The following is a 15,908-nucleotide window of genomic DNA, read 5'->3' as shown; positions in this document are numbered from 1 at the left end:
CACCGATACTGGATTCCAGTATCGCGAGATGGAACTCGCTAATCCTCCGACGACGGCGTCGGAGTTGACTTCGCTTCCAGCCATGAGCTGGAAGCGCTTCACGCGCGACTTGCACGATGGACGCATCGAGCAGGTCTGGGTTCTATCGAACAGCGAAAGAACGAAGGCGAGAGCGAAGAGCTGAGGCAGCTCTTCATGGGAAGTACCACTGAGAGTGAAGACACTCTCAGTGCGAAGACGAAGCGAGAGCGCTTCGAGGAACAAGGCTGGGACTCGCTGAAGTTGAGTCCCTATTACGAATTGTTGAGGGAGTACAAAAACGTACTCCTGGAACAGATTCCTGCGGAGCTTCCGCAGGATAAGGGTATTCAGCACGAGATTGATCTCGTGCCGGGCACGAAGTACTGTGTCACGCGGCAGTGGCCACTGCCGCGAGAGCAAGTAAAAGCGATCGACGACTTCTTTGAAAGTCGTCGCAAAGCAGGACAAGTGCGGGAATCAAAGTCCCCGCACAGTGTTCCGACGTTCTGTGTCAAAAAGCCACAGGGCGGGTGGCGCATCGTTCATGCGTATAACAAGCTGATCGATGCGACGGTACCGGCGCAGACGCCGATACCGCGAAAAGATGTTATCATCGATTCGATGGCCGGGAGCACCGTTTACAGTGCTCTCGACTTGCGAGATGGATTTTATCAAATCCTAATGCGTGAGAGCGATATCCCTCTCACGGCAGTGAGCACGCCAAGCGGCATGCTCTGGGAATGGCTAGTAATGCCACAGGGGCTTAAGAATGCCCCTGCGACTTTCAACAGGTGCGTGACGCACTTGTTGCGCTCGGTGCGCGACTTCGCACCGAGCTACTTCGATGCTGTGTTCATCCACAGCCGGGCTGTGGACGGGAAGACCGACGTAGAGATGCACAGGGTGCATCTCCGGAAGCTACTTGAGCTTATGCGAAAGCATAAGCTCTACGCGAACCTGAAGAAGTGTATCTTCGGGGCGAGCGAGATACCCGTCCTCGGGTGTCTCGTAGGAAGAATGGTGTTCGCCCTGACCCGGAAAAGGTCAGAGTGATAAATGAATGGCCAACGCCTTCAAGTGTCAAGGAACTGAGGCAGTTCCTTGGCTTGGCCACGTACTTGTGCAAGTACGTGGAGGATTATGCGGGCAAGATCCGCCCGCTGTCACAACTTCTTAAGAAGGAAGCTGTGTGGAATTGGACAACCGATTGGCAAAGGCATTCGATGCAGTCAAGCGGGGCTTGTCTGAGGCACCGATCTTGGCAGTAGCCGACCAAGATCATCCATTTCACGTAGTGTGTGACGCATCCGACTTTGCAATCGGATGCGCGTTGATGCAGCACGATCACGAGGGCCGTGATCGTGTCGTCTACTACCAATCGCGTCAGCTGAAGCCAGCTGAGCGCAACTATCCGGTGCATGACAAGGAACTCCTTGCCATGAAGTATGCACTCGCAAAGTTCCGAGTGTATTTGCTTGGGAGTAGACCATTTGTGGTCTACACCGACCATGCATCACTGCGCACCGCAGTGAAGTCGCCACACATATCACAAAGAATGGCGAGATGGCTCTCATTCTTTGCGGAGTATAACTTCCGGGTCGAATACAAACCCGGAAGGTTGAATGTAGTGGCCGACGCGTTATCACGTCGGCCGGACTATGCAGAAGCTGTTGACGTCAATGCCATTGACGCCATGCGATCGAGCAAACCCACATCATCTCTGTTGGATGATGTGAAGGCCGCGTACGCGCACGACGCGGACGCGAAGCTCTTGCTGGCCTATGGCACAGCACCTTCGTGCGCGTGCACACCGATATCGAGTGCACGACGGACTGCTTCTTTATAATGCAGTCGACGACAACGCGATCCGCGTTGTCGTGCCAAATGACCATGACCTGCGACTCAGGATCATGTACGAGTATCATGATGCCCCGACTGCGGGACATCTCGGACGTGAGAAGACATACGTCCTTCTCACGCGCGACTTCTACCGGACACCACCAGTATAGTGGGTGCGCAAGTACATCCGTGCTTGCGAGGTATGCCAACGCGTAAAGCCTGCGCCATTCGCGCAGGCTCCACTGCGATCACTACCGACTCCGTCGGAGTGTTGGAAGTCCATGTCTTTGGACTTCATCTTTGGTCTTCCCCCGGACAGCGGAGGGAACACCGGTGTTGTGGTCTTTGTAGACCGTTTCAGCAAGATGGTACATCTTGCTGCGGTGCCAGCAGAGGTGACCGCGAAGCAGACGGCCCGTCTGCTCGTCGACATGGTGTTCAAACACCATGGCATGCCGTCCGACATCGTGTCGGACAGAGACCCGCGCTTCACAGCGCACCTGTGGCAAGAAGTGTTTACACTTCTTGGGAGCCAGCTTTCCATGTCGACTGCGGATCATCCGCAGACGGACGGTCAAACCGAGCGCGTGAATCGCGTGCTCGTCGATATGTTGAAGAGCTACGCTCACTCGTTCCAATACTGGAGCGAGTGTTTATCGATGGCAGAGTTTGCCATCAACAACTCAGTGCATGCCTCGACCGGGCATACACCGTTCTACGTGAATGCCATGCGGCATCCACGCCTACCGAGTTTACTCGGAGTGATGGCTCCCACTTTAAGTGGGGGAGGATCTACGACTGCAATACAGCAGCCGCGGAAAACCGCTGACACTTGCACAGTGTCAGCTGTAATAATGGACAAACCACATGAGTCTGCGCAGGGCGCAGACTCCCCAACAACAAGGCTAACGACCACGGGTCTACGCAGGGCGCAGACACCGCAAAGAACCACGCAGAGGCCGGGCCTCTAGCGGAGAGCGAGCTGAATGACTTCAGCTCGGATGCAATCAGTTTCATCACCAAAAGACAAGCCGTGATTCGGTTTGTCCAAGGCACAATAGCAGCTTCTGTTGATCAACAGAAGCTGAACGCAGACAATGCGGGCAGAGGCAACACAAATGAATTTAAAGTTGGTTCATTAGTTTTGTTAGCTACACAAAACCTGCCTAGACATGCGGTTTCGGATTTCGGAGCAAGCAAGCTTGCTCCGCGCTTCATCGGGCCGTTCACTGTGTTGGCACGGCACGGCAACGCATACACGCTACACATACCGTCTAGCATGCGCCTCCATCCGACCTTTTACGTCGGACGGCTGAAGCCATACCTGCAGCACGAGCCATCTAGCTCGGCTGACCCGAAGCCTCGGCAGGAGCCGAGGCAGAAGCGGAGGACTTGGCCTCGGCGACGAGCAGCCTCTCCTCCAGCGAGCGGACGCGCTGGAGCAATCCCTTCATCTGGATCCCCAGCTCGACCTGGATGTTCGAGGCGGTCTGCGAGACCGCCGCGACTTGGGCCTTCTGGTTCGCCAGCTCCTGTTTCAGAGCGGCGAACTCAGCGCCCTGCAAACGCTCCACGGCGGTCACCCGGTCGTGGAGAGGCGCATACTGATCAACCCGGGGCTGATCATACCCGGGGCGTCTTCCCACCCCCGCCACCGCCGATCCGTGACGCCCGTGGCTCAACCCGCTGGATTGTTGAGCGGATTGTTAACCATAGTATCCCGAAAACGAACCCTCAAGGGGCTCGTTTTCGTATTCGTTGGAGAGGATTTCCTCCCCATCGAGATACATGGGAGCCGCGGAACGTCTTGCTGGAGGACGTTCCGGAAATGGTGAGGGCGTACGAAGAGCAGTACGCGCTGGCGCAGCGGAAGTAACACGAGCGCTGCGATCATCGCTAGCGCCCGAACCCTCACGTGCTAAGAACTTAGCACGGAGCTCTTTGAGACTCTCGGGCACACGGAACGACGTGTACCCGTTCAGGTCGCGGTCGCTCAAGCGGACCGCGCCTGGGAAGCACTTCGTGCACTGGAAGCCCTCGGGCACAGCGCACGGCACATTTGCCTCCTCAGCAGCAACATGAAGTTGCTCCAGCTTTCCACGCTTCGAGTACGTCTCGAAGCGATCACGCGCTTGCTTAATCCGATCACGGTAAGCACTCGGCCTCTTGTTGAAAATTTTAACAAAGGCGTTCCAACTTTGACAAAGTGCCTGCCATTCGGGCACTTTACTGCGAGAAGATGTCTTCTTGCTTTGAAACCATCGGAGTTCACGGAAGAGTCCGATGTAATAATCGCGTCTTTGATGCGTTTCCGCATCAAAGTGCAACTCGGCAGCCACAGCGTCATCTTTGATGGCGCTGCATACGTGTAGCGGCACCTCATTCGGAGTCGACGACGTCGCCGTACTTTGCCTTCTGGCGTTCGAAGTAGTCGTCGATGGAGAGATGACTCCCCACCGACTTAGAAGACTTCTTCTGAGGCGCGCTCATCGTTGAATGAGCGCGGATTTCTTCTCCAAATGCGGAGAATTGACGAATGGTCAACTCCGAAGATTGACGTGCGGAGACCCCGCGCGTCTAACCTTAAGGGGGGGATGGTGTAACGGGGTTACACGCACAAGTGGCTGCAAGCCACTTGTGAATTTAACAGATAGGTTATCTGTTAAAAGTTTTAGATACTTCCTCACCTTGGTGTATGACACACCAATGGATACATTGAAGTGGACCACCACAATGAGTGGTCCACACATACCCAAAGATCCTATTGGTAGAAAGCAGCATCTTTCTACCAATCAGAGACATGCATATTAGCGGGGCTCTGACAGCCAGCCGCTGCCAACCCTTTCATAGATGATAAACAGTTTTTAGAGGAAGATCAATTTACAAACAATACAGTTCTCATTTTACCTAATCTAAGTCACTTGGAATCCTTTCTTACTTAACTTATATTTGTGTATTCAAATATAATTAACCTAAGTAATTACTAAGTACCTACGCTTCCTCATACACGTTGCGCAACGTGTAAGCTAAAGTAGTGAGTCAAGTTAGACCCACTACACTCAAAGAATACCGAACTATGCTTCTTGGATTCCCTGTAGTTATCCACACGGACCACAAGAATTTGCTCCACCCTCAAGAAAACTCGCTTCGTGTGAAGCGCTGGAAGTAGCTCTTGGAAGAATATCGCCTCACAGTACAGTACATTCCGGGGCCGCAGAATATTGGAGCTGACGCCTTCTCACGTCTTCGCTACGACCACGTTGAGTAAGTGACCGAAGAAGAGCTCTGCGCTACCGAAGAAGAAGAAGAAGTGGCTATCGACGGCGCTGTTATGAAAAAAACATCAACTTGCTGATCCGACCACGAAAGAAATTATTTCTCGGCTGGAGAGCGAAGAAGCTGGTCCTGACTATGCCCTTCGGCCAGCCCTCGGAGTCATTTTGCTTCACTTCAAGGGGCGCGTTGTAGTACCAGCCTCTGTACGTGAAAATCTGGTCGAATTATACCATAACTATTTGATTCACCCCGGAGGAGAGAAGCAATTTCGATCCATGTCAACTTTCTGGTGGCCCGGAATGGAAGGCACTGTGAAAAAGTACGTGAAAGCGTGCATGCAGTGCAAGCGTGCAAAATTGCATGGAGGAAAACAAGCTTACGGACACCTTCCGCCTACACCAATGACCAACGAGGATCGTCCATTTGATGTGGTGCATGTTGATCTCGTTGGCCCACTAGAAGGAGACTTCTACTGTTTTACAGCAATTGAGCGCCAATTTCGCTGGTTGGAGGTGATGATGCAGAGAGGACGAACTGCGGCCACGACTGCGTTGAGCTTTGAGCGTGCCTGGTTGTGCCGCTATTCACGACCAAAACTCGTCATCCACGACAAAGGTCCTGAGTTTACCGGCGACGAGTTCCAGCTTCTTCTAAGAACGATGGCAATCAAAGCAAAGCCGATCACGACCAAGAACCCTCAGGCAAACGCAATATGCGAGCGCGTCCACCTCGAAATTCTCAACATCATTCGCGCTAGACCCGGTCTCAGTGATCAGCTCGAAGTTGTACTGGACTATGCTGCGTACTCTATTCGTGCAAGTTACCACTCGGTCCTGCGTGCTTCGCCAGCGCAGTTGCTATTTGGAGAAGATTTAATTACACGACAGCTTCACTTCGCGAATTGGAGTTTCCTGTCTAAGCAAAGATTTGCGGCGATCATGCAGGAGAACGATCGCGAAAACCAAACGCGCATTCAGCACTTCTACCAGCCTGGAGATCAAGTTATGCTCCGGGTTCCAGCTCGCGACAGACGCAAAGTCGAGGAAGTTGCAAAAGGGCCCTACCTCATCAAGACAGTCTTCGACAATGGAACAGTCATCCTGGACACCGGAACGACGGAGTCGCGAGTGAACATCAGGCGCATTTTCCCCTGCTGAAGCGTGCTTCGCCATGAGGGAGAATGACAAGACCCCAGACCCCAGACCTCTTTCTATCTTTCCATCTCACCCGGCTGCATCCGGCTTCAATGGGTTGTTGGCTACATCACTTTCATTGGGTTCACTGGTAGGATACGCACTCCAGGGTTGTATACTTTGTAGCTAGCCACGAGGTCGAGAGCGCTAGCACTAACCATTCAATCAGTTCTCAATTTTCCCTATCGAACTGACACGTGGCTTGGCAGGCCACATCCGATCGGCTCTCGTCCTCGAGTTCCAGCAGGTCGTCCTGGTCCAGCTGCCGCGCGTTGCCGGTCTGCATCATGTCGTCTGCGTACGAGGTCAAGAGTCTCGGCAGCAGCGATCCGACTGTCGACACGCGGCTCTTTCGCCGGCGCACCGAGGAACGTGGCGTGTTTGCGAGAGGGCTCGTCTTGCAGTAGCATCTTGATAGGAGGTGTCGCTGTCGACGCACATGCAGAAATGGCAGCTGGTCTCACCTCGTCGTCGATGGTCTCATCAACCCACCCGATGACGGGAGCATTGCGTGTTCGTCATTAGTTGCATGACGACTCATCAAAATGGGCACTCACCAGTCGATAGCCGCCAGCGGCTATGACCAGCGCGTTATCCTCGATCGCTGGAACGATTTGGATTGTGTTGATTAGTCGTGCACGTACAAGAGAGTCACTACTGAGTGATCCCCAAGCAGAAGTTGTACACTGTAGAATGTACAGTACCTGTGTGATACATGTCCTGAAGCCCAGCTCAACAATGCTTCCGTCTGACCGGGAATCGCAAGGTACGAGCCCATGCCGGAGCCGGTGCCTCCGGCAATGGAGTGGCAGAGCACGAAGCCCTCGAGGCTGTCGGAGCCGTCGGCCTCGCGGTCGATCATGTCCATGAGCTGGTCGTGGTGGCTCTCGCCCTGGTGGTAGCCGGACGCCCAGTTGTTGCCGGCGCCGCCGCCCTCCTTGGACACGAACAGGTTCTCCGGGTTGTACAAGTTCCGGAAGGCGGACGAGCTGATGCTGTGGATGACGCGCGGCTCCAGGTCCATGAGCAGCGCGCGCGGGATGTAGTGCTCGTCGTCCGCCTGGTAGAAGAACACGTCCTTGCGGTCGTGGCCCGACGTGGCGAAGTCCTGCACGATGCCGTCCGCCGAGATGCCGTGCTCCGCGCACAGCTGCTTCCAGAACTCCAGGCCGATCTGGTTGCCGCACTGGCCCGCCTGCAGCGTGATGATCTCGCGCGGCATGGCCTCGGAGCAGAGCAGAGGAGGAGGACCGGGACAGTCGAGCCGATGGATATGCTGCCCTGAGCAAATACTAACGTAGTATGATCTTAGTTTTGTAAATTAATGAAACTGTCGAAGAGCACAAGGAGAAGGAGGAGGATCCTGAATGACGACGACCCCAGTCACCAAAGCTGCTGTTATGAGTATGGCTGCTCAGTATGGTCATCTGGACGTGGTGAAGTGGTTGCACGAGAATCGCACAGAGGGATGTACGACTGATGCGATGATTTGGGCAACTCCGTTTGGTAACTTGAAGGTGGTGAAGTGCTGCCATGGCCACGTGAGAAAAGGCAAGTGTCCACAAGTGCCTGGAGGCTCGTAGCGATCGCTCTCTAGGATACCTTGCTCAGGTTGTGTTGTCGTGCTTACTGGGGTGTGGGTATCCTAGGTTACGCGCCAGAAACTCGGGGTGACATTCTCGGTGAAATCTACTCAATGCGGCGGTCCATAGTGTCGACCATTACTCTTATGTAGAAGGCGCACTTGTGGGTTCAGTACATGCAACCATACGAACATAACTGGATCGGATGAGAGGCACACTTCATAATTTTCATCTTCCAACTTTCCAACCATCGACAAGACGAGACAGCGGCAAAGCTCGTGGCTGCCAACGCGCCAACGAAGGGAGAAAACAAGCTCCACGGAGCTCCTTCCGCGATTGTATCTTGGTATTATCCATAATTCATTCAAACGAAGCAGTTCTAGGCCGACCAGTCTGATCGACGAACGCAATCCCGAAGATATGGCGTTATGGATTCGAAACAGTTCGCCAATACATGCACATGCAGAATACATAATGTAGTTGCCTGTCTGAGCATAAAGGCGACAATTCAGATCACGCCACAGAGTGAGATACAAATTATATCTCACATAATACCTGCGCAAGGAGGCTCCTCCCACACTGGACCGAAATGCAGCCAGTGACCCTTGCTGTCAGTTCTCCTCTGAGGTGACAGTCCTCAATTGCCGACCGCAGACACAAGTGAGCAGTCATGGTGGGCGAAGTAAAGGTACAAAACCGAATGGGAGGATGGAAAAGAAGTATATCCACTCATAGTGCCTTGTTTCCTTTAACGACACACAGAGCGATGAACTCGTGCTGCATGCAGTCTTCAAGGGCGAGGTGAAGAAAAAGCAACAGTGGCTTCGAGAGCGAGGGGTTTCGCCGGAAGATTCTGTATGTGAACTTGCACGTTGGCGTGAGGGCAAATAAAACTCCCTCACGGAGTGGTGACGCTGTTGCAATGATGTGGATGTCAGATGGTTGCTGGCGGAGATTTGACAGCGCTCCTGCAGTACATCGAGGAGAAACAGATCACGAGCATTCCACTAGTAAGTAACGTGTGGTGATTGGCATCGGTCTTCTTGTGGACCTCGGAACTGACTTCAGAGGGAGCAGGACGAGCTAAAGACGACATGGAATGCTCTTGAAGAAGAAACCTTTCAAGAAACCAAGGCGCTGGTCGAAGGTGGCACAGATATCAGCGCGAAAGACAAGGTGGCGCTGTAGATATGTATTCTAATGGTGGAAGTTGTCTGACGTGGATCTGTGGTGGTGTTGTTCTCGTTCTCTTGTCGAATGTGATAATGCAGCTTGGCGGGACCGCGCTTCACGCGGCGGCACGAAATGGCAATACGAATGCGATATCGTTGTTGTTGGATCGAGGTGCCGACTTGAATGCTACAGACAAAGTACGTGTTGACTATGCCAGCATTGACTACTGTGACGGTGTCGTATGTGTGTGATGTATTGCTCTGACGTGTCTGATTCGGATGTGTGATGGTGTTGTTCTCGTTCACTTGTCGAATATGATAATGAAGCTTGGCTGGACCGCGCTTCACGCGGCGGCACGAAATGGCAATACGAATGCGATAATGTTGTTGTTGGATCGAGGTGCCAATGTGAATGCCGAAAACAAAGTACGTGTTGACTATGCCAGCATTGACTACTGTGACGGTGTCGTATGTGTGGGATGTATTGCTCTGACGTGTCTGATTCGGATGTGTGATGGTGTTGTTCTCGTTCTCTTGGCGAATATGATATTGCAGCTTGGCTGGACCGCGCTTCACGCGGCGGCACGAAATGGCAATACGAATGCGATATCGTTGTTGTTGGATCGAGGTGCCAATGTGAATGCTACATACAACGTACGTGTTGACCATGACAGCATTGACTACTGTGACAGTGTCGTATGTGTGGGATGTATGGCTGTGACATGTCTGACTCGGATGTGTAATTGTGTTGTTCTCGTTCTCTTGTCGAATATGATAATACAGCGTGGCGAGACCGCGCTCTACAGTGCGGCAGAATTCGGCAAAACAGATGCGATATCGTTGTTGTTAGATCGAGGTGCCGACGTGAATGCTGCAGACATCGTACGTGTTGACCATGCCAGCATTGACTACTGTGACGGTGTTATACGCGTGTGATGTATTGCTGTGACGTGTCTGATTCGGATGTGTGATGGGATTGTTCTCGTTCTCTTGTCGAATGTGATAATACAGCTTGGCGGGACTGCGCTTCACGCGGCGGCACGAAATGGCAATACGAATGCGATAGCGTTGTTGTTGGATCGAGGTGCCAATGTGAATGCCGAAAACAAAGTACGTGTTGACTATGCCAGCATTGACTACTGTGACGGTGTCGTATGTGTGGGATGTATTGCTCTGACGTGTCTGACTCGGATGTGTGATGGTGTTGTTCTCGTTCTCTTGTCGAATGTGATAATGCAGGATGGCTGGACCGCGCTTCACGCGGCGGCACGAAACGGCAACACAGATGCGGTATCGTTGTTGTTGGATCGAGGCGCCAGTATTGATGCTGTCGATAAGGTTAGTCGGCGCTGATGTATGTGTTGACTTTGTCGGTACTTGTGTCTGAAATTGTAATTCGTGTATAGAAGAACCACAGTCCGCTCACCCTCATGATCTGGGAAACTTCGAAAGACGATCTAGATAAAAAGATTGTCATTGCACGTTTGTTGTGCTCAAGAGGATCGGATCCAAATTTGTCAGCATCGGCTAACAAGTCGTCGCTGGAACCGTATCAGTTGGGGCTACTGGCGTGCGCGCATCACTGGCATGAATGTTATAAAAATGATATTATACCTTTGCCGGAGATTCAGTCGGAAGTCATTGAAGGTGGCGAAGACGCGGTCAAGACGTATCTTGATGATTTGGCGAATTCTTTGGATCAACTTGTCTATCGGTCCAAGATCTGTATCGTTGGTCCAAGCACCTGGGGAAAGACAAGCCTCGTCAAGTCGGTAACTACGAAAAAGCCGTCGAAGGTAGATGAAGAAGACCGAACGATCGGCATTGACCTGTTTCCGTTTACTTTTGATGATGATGACAGCAACGATGAGACTGATTCGAAGAAGAAATGGTATGATGTGACTTTCTGGGACTTCGCAGGTCAAGATATCTACCAGGTCACGCATGTGCTGTTTTTTTCGGAGCGCACGTTGTATCTTCTCTGTGTCGATTTGAGCGCGTACGCTGAAAAGCTTGTGGAGGTGAAAACGCGTGATTGGAAAGAGAAAAATGCCATTATGCAGCGCTTCTTTGAAGAGAAGATGCTCCGCTGGGTGCGACTGATCCTGTTTCGACAGCCAAGCGCTCAGTTTAAGATGATCTGGACGAAAAAGGATCTCATATCGGACGCTCAATTGAATGACATTTAGGTTGATATGAACGATCATGTGCAATCATGTTTGAATAAACTTGACAGGGCCGGGGTAACAAAAGAGGTGAAAAGCGCATTGATCGATGTGTTTAAACCGGAAAATCGGAAACTATTAGTGCTCGTCAAGGCGACTCCGTCAAAGTAGCGCGAAAATTCATCAAGCAGGCGATCATTGACAATCCAGAACTTAGCTTTAACATGACGGCGATGTACAAGCAAGTCCTCGAGGCGATTTTCAAGATTAAACAAGACTCTGAGTTATCAACGCCACAGGACCGAGTGAAGCAAGTGATTATGCCATTCGGCGAACTACGTGAAAAGTTAAGGCGTGATGTTCCGAATTTGGAAGATGCAAACAAAATTCGAGAAATTCTTCGGGTTCTGCACAGACTGGGGGATATCCAATGGTATGAAGACGAAGTCGAAGGTAAAGTCAAAGACGAAGACAAACACACAAGCATAAATCCTGGCGACTTTGTCATTCTCGACCCGAAAATTATGCCTGATATCATTCGTGAGGTCGTCAATCACAAGTATGACGAGAAAGGCGAAGAGAAGGGGAAGGATGACGAATCATACGAAGCGCTTCGTCGTGATGGCACGTTGCTCCACAAACTGCTCGTGACATTCCCGTTGTGGAATGCACTGGCCAAAGATAGTGATGTGGTGCATCTGTTCAAGTATTTGCTACAGCACTTAGGCTTGGCGTACCCAGCAAGGAATGAGAAGTGGCTCGATAATGTTGATATGATCGTGCCAGCGTACTGGAAAACGAGAGAACAAGCGCAAAAGGAAGCCAAGTCATTGACAAAGCGGTCATCCATATTGACGCGAAACGCCGTCGTTGGATTGGTCATTGCCAAATGGCGTTACTCGTTGCCCTTTGACATATCCGAGGCAGTCTATGTGAACTTCGTGGTGCGGTGTTATCGACCAAGCGTCATTCGTAAAGTCGGAGCGACTTGCGTCGTGAGTTTCGTTCACAACTTGTTTAGTGCCGTCATCACTTTTGATCTCAATGTAACGGAGCAGCGCGACAATATCTTGATTGAAGTGGCTGCGGCAACAGAGGATATTGCATGGGTGGAGATGCGGGATTTCGTTATGGAGATGGAGAAAATTCTGCTCAAGTACCCAGGGCTAATGACTACGAAGCAGAAGGAGTTTGGGCGGTTCGTCATAGATTCCGAAGACAAACCCAATGAGGTGAGCTTACTGATGGATGATACCCGCGATATGGACCGACTGCGAAAGGACTACCCATGGTTACCTCCTGATTTCGACTGGTTTATCCAGCGCGCGTGGAAAGTTCCAGGGAAGCTTAAAGAGCTTAATGCGCAAAATATCGTGGTTCAGGTACCGCATCAACTGAACGTGCTGCAACAGCTCCTAGTCACCAGTGATAGGCGAAAATCCCCTGCGCTGTGGACGCTCAAGTATTCGAAAGAAGAGCGGATCATTGAGCTACGCATACTTAGTGACCTGACGCGCATATGTCACCACGTGCCACTACGGATTACTGCGCCGAATAAATTAGTTGCAAGTCACGTCGACCATTTCCAGGTAAATCGATTTCTCGTCTGAGTGTTGCTGGAAAAATCTAGTGCGATGCTAATCATTGTCGTTGAGTAGACTGGTGTTTCGGTACTCTCGATTATCTCCGAGGCGATTCCATCAGCTCTCGTCAAAGGCACGGTGCAGAAGGCGCTATCCGGTAACAACTTCTTAATCGCTCTAGACAGTTTATTGCATGACCGATACTGAACTGTTTAATCTCTGTCATGTATTTCATAGAATCAAAAGCTGCGCTGGATCACGTTCAGAAACTCAAATCGATACTTGACAGGACGATATCAAGTTCAGGTGTTGAGGAGTCGTCAGAAGAGTGGGATCTATCTCTAACGCAGCGAATGGCCTATTTGCTTGCCTTGTTGAAGCTCCATGACCCAACTTTCGAGGAATTCATGATCGGTGAAGTTGCCAACTTGTGCGGCGCTTACGACGAGAAAGGCGGTGCTATGTGGGTGCATTCGGAAGAGCTCAAGGATCCGAAAAATCGCCTCACTTCATGTGACTCACCCGAGCTTAAGCGGCCGATTGGGTCGAGCACCACTCCACCGCCAAAGTTTACACTGATTTTGACATCTATCTGTGTGGCTGGACTGCGGCGGACTGGTCGTGTGAAGAGTCATAAGAAGCTCTACTGCGAATGGGAGATCATTCATAAATCAAAGCAGGCAGCAACCGGCATAATCGAGGAAGCAGCAGATTCGGACGGAGATCTCAAGTGGGCGTGTCTTCCCGTGAAATTAAATGGCGCGACGTCGATTGCGATGCTGTGCGAGTGCACAGTGAAGATTTCTGTGATGCAGTCACGTCGACTCGCCAGATTTTTGTGGTGTGTATGGATTAGTGCTTCAAGTTGTTTGTTTGGATCAGTGTTAGCTAACATTTATGGATGATGATGTAGTTACCGTAGTGACAAGGTAGTCGGTCAGGGCGAGGTGCAACTCAAGATTTACAAGGATCATATTGATACTGCCAGCAGCAGTTCGAAGCCAGTCGAGATCGAGATCAAATTGAGTGATGACAAGATTTTTCCGTGTTCCACCGCGATTTTGGAGATCTCGACTGTCGACAGCTTCGAGTAGCCCGTGATCGACAAGACTCATTTGCGTGCGCTCGAGCGAGGATTTCTCCGTGTACCATCGCGATCTTGGAGATCTCGATTAAGTCACCAGCTTCGAGCAGCCCGTGATCGACAAGACTCATTTGTGTGCACTCCAGCGAGGAGCCAAGAACATGTCTACAAGATGGCCAGAAAATGTCTTATATTTGTTCTTCTGAGAGTAGATGAAACCGTTGGTTTGAGTGTTTCAGTTGCTGTATGAATACATGAATGAAAGTCTTCAAGTTCTTGGGGAGCAAGCACTCACGAGCGCTCGAATCGTACTGAAGTAGAGAACTACAAGGGGAGGCGGGAAAACAATACGAATTTTCAGTTGCTGCTGCAGTACATTTGGGTTACACAATCGCGCCTAACTTCTCGCAATTGCCTTTGCCATAATCGTTTTCACAGCGTTGGAACATCTCTTTGTCATTCAAGCTATCTCCAATTCTCCAGGGATAACCTTTACTTTCCAAAGAGAAATGTTCGCGACATTTGCATTTGCACTGCCGAACTATTATTATCAACAAAAGAAAGATGCAAACACCTAGAAGCCAACCACAGTAAACCATTGAACGCAATTGCACCAACACTACTTATATGACACTACTTTTTTCCGCTGCAGTAAAGTCTCCAACATCAGCTGGCTGTTCCAGAGAGATCGCATTGACCGTTCATAAAAACCTTGCACAATCTAACATTCTCCGAAAAGAGAGCCACCCCAGTAGGAATCAACATAGTAATCCCTTCAGCAATACGTTTTTGCCTGCATCGAAATCATGATCTAGGGACAGACGGACTCATACACGCGACCAGATAGTTTCATGCGCTGAACATTTCCGCAGCTAGAGCAGGTCATCGTCGTATGACAACATGAACAACTTTACCATGCTCTTGCGCTTTATGCAGCAAGTGCTGCCTGAACTGATATTGCTTGAGACTGTTCGTGTCTCTGTTTAACTGTTTTCTTTTTACCATTCTTGACAAATCCTTGGCTATCGAATTTCTCAAGAAAGATGACACGTCGAAGTTCTTTACAAGGTACTTCAGTAGTTGATTGACTTCCAGTGCAGTTCGGTGATAAGGTTCGCTTACCCACGTTCAAGCTGTAACAGCGTTCTACGACGAAGGCGTTTGCCTTTTCGATCGTTGCGAAGAACACGTAAACGTTTCCGTAAACGATCTATGTGTTTTACAACATCAGGTTGCTCGATCACTCGCGATCACATCTGAATTATGAGTGACGAGCACCACCGTCATCACTGCTAGTAGCCCGCAGATGCACACGAAAAATTGCATTCTGAACCACTGCATCCTCGGCGGCAAGAGGTGAATCCAAGATGAATATATTTGCGTCGGAGTAACAGGCACGCGCCAAACTCACGCGTGCCTTCTGACCGCCATACATGTTGATTCCCTTTTGTCCGGTCTCCGTCGCATCGCCACCAGGACATTGCTCCAGATCCGGAGGAAGGCCACACATTTCCAGGACAAATTGGTACTTGGAAGTATTTACTGCCATCGAAATTTGTCCAAACAGGATATTTTCTCGAATCGCCATGTTTTGAATCCACGTCTGCTGCGAGTAGTATGCCGCCTTGCCATTCACGGAGACCTTGCCTCCCGGTTTTACCGAGCTGAACCAACCGGAACGTGAACTACGATGAAGTCACCTTACTTCACTGTGACGTTCACATTGGTCAGCACAGGTGCCGCATTGGCGCTCCACGCGAATGTATCATGCTCGACATTAATCGCGACCTCGGCTGAAATCGATGCGTTGTCGAAAATCACATTGGCCGAGTCGACTTCGTGAAGCGAGAGTCAGTTCGACATGCGATCCAGAGATATCTTCGCTTGAAGGACTGCTGGATTACGCCCGAAAAATCCCGCAGAGGGGTCCTGATAGCATTAAACAAGGCGATGGCTGTGAACACTTTGGTAGCCGTCAGATCTTGATCCATA

General features: G+C 50.9%; 2 protein-coding genes across 2 annotated transcripts; one reads left to right on the top strand and one right to left on the bottom strand.

Annotated features, from left to right (window-relative positions):
• Nucleotides 1-6,920: 6,920 nt before the first annotated feature.
• Nucleotides 6,921-7,551, bottom strand: IUM83_19019 (tubulin gamma chain; the record flags this gene model as incomplete). The annotated part of the gene is made up of 2 exons (XM_067944045.1): nucleotides 6,921-6,933; nucleotides 7,034-7,551. The coding sequence occupies 2 exons, from the start codon at nucleotides 7,549-7,551 to the stop codon at nucleotides 6,921-6,923; spliced, it is 531 nt and encodes a 176-aa protein (XP_067787824.1).
• A 1,031-nt stretch (nucleotides 7,552-8,582) lies between these two features.
• Nucleotides 8,583-13,754, top strand: IUM83_19018 (Death-associated protein kinase; the record flags this gene model as incomplete). The annotated part of the gene is made up of 16 exons (XM_067944044.1): nucleotides 8,583-8,600; nucleotides 8,675-8,767; nucleotides 8,851-8,922; nucleotides 8,990-9,088; nucleotides 9,184-9,282; nucleotides 9,412-9,510; nucleotides 9,640-9,738; nucleotides 9,868-9,966; nucleotides 10,096-10,194; nucleotides 10,324-10,422; nucleotides 10,491-10,500; nucleotides 12,813-12,838; nucleotides 12,908-12,989; nucleotides 13,070-13,138; nucleotides 13,648-13,673; nucleotides 13,746-13,754. 16 exons carry the CDS (start codon nucleotides 8,583-8,585, stop codon nucleotides 13,752-13,754), a joined length of 1,098 nt encoding a protein of 365 aa, XP_067787825.1.
• Nucleotides 13,755-15,908: the final 2,154 nt, after the last annotated feature.

This window comes from Phytophthora cinnamomi (genome assembly GCF_018691715.1).
Source record: "Phytophthora cinnamomi strain GKB4 chromosome Unknown Contig57, whole genome shotgun sequence".
NCBI classification, from domain to species: Eukaryota; Oomycota; class Peronosporomycetes; order Peronosporales; family Peronosporaceae; genus Phytophthora; species Phytophthora cinnamomi.
The sequence above is the reverse complement of the archived record's forward strand: the minus strand, read 5'-3'. Positions and strand labels throughout refer to the sequence as shown.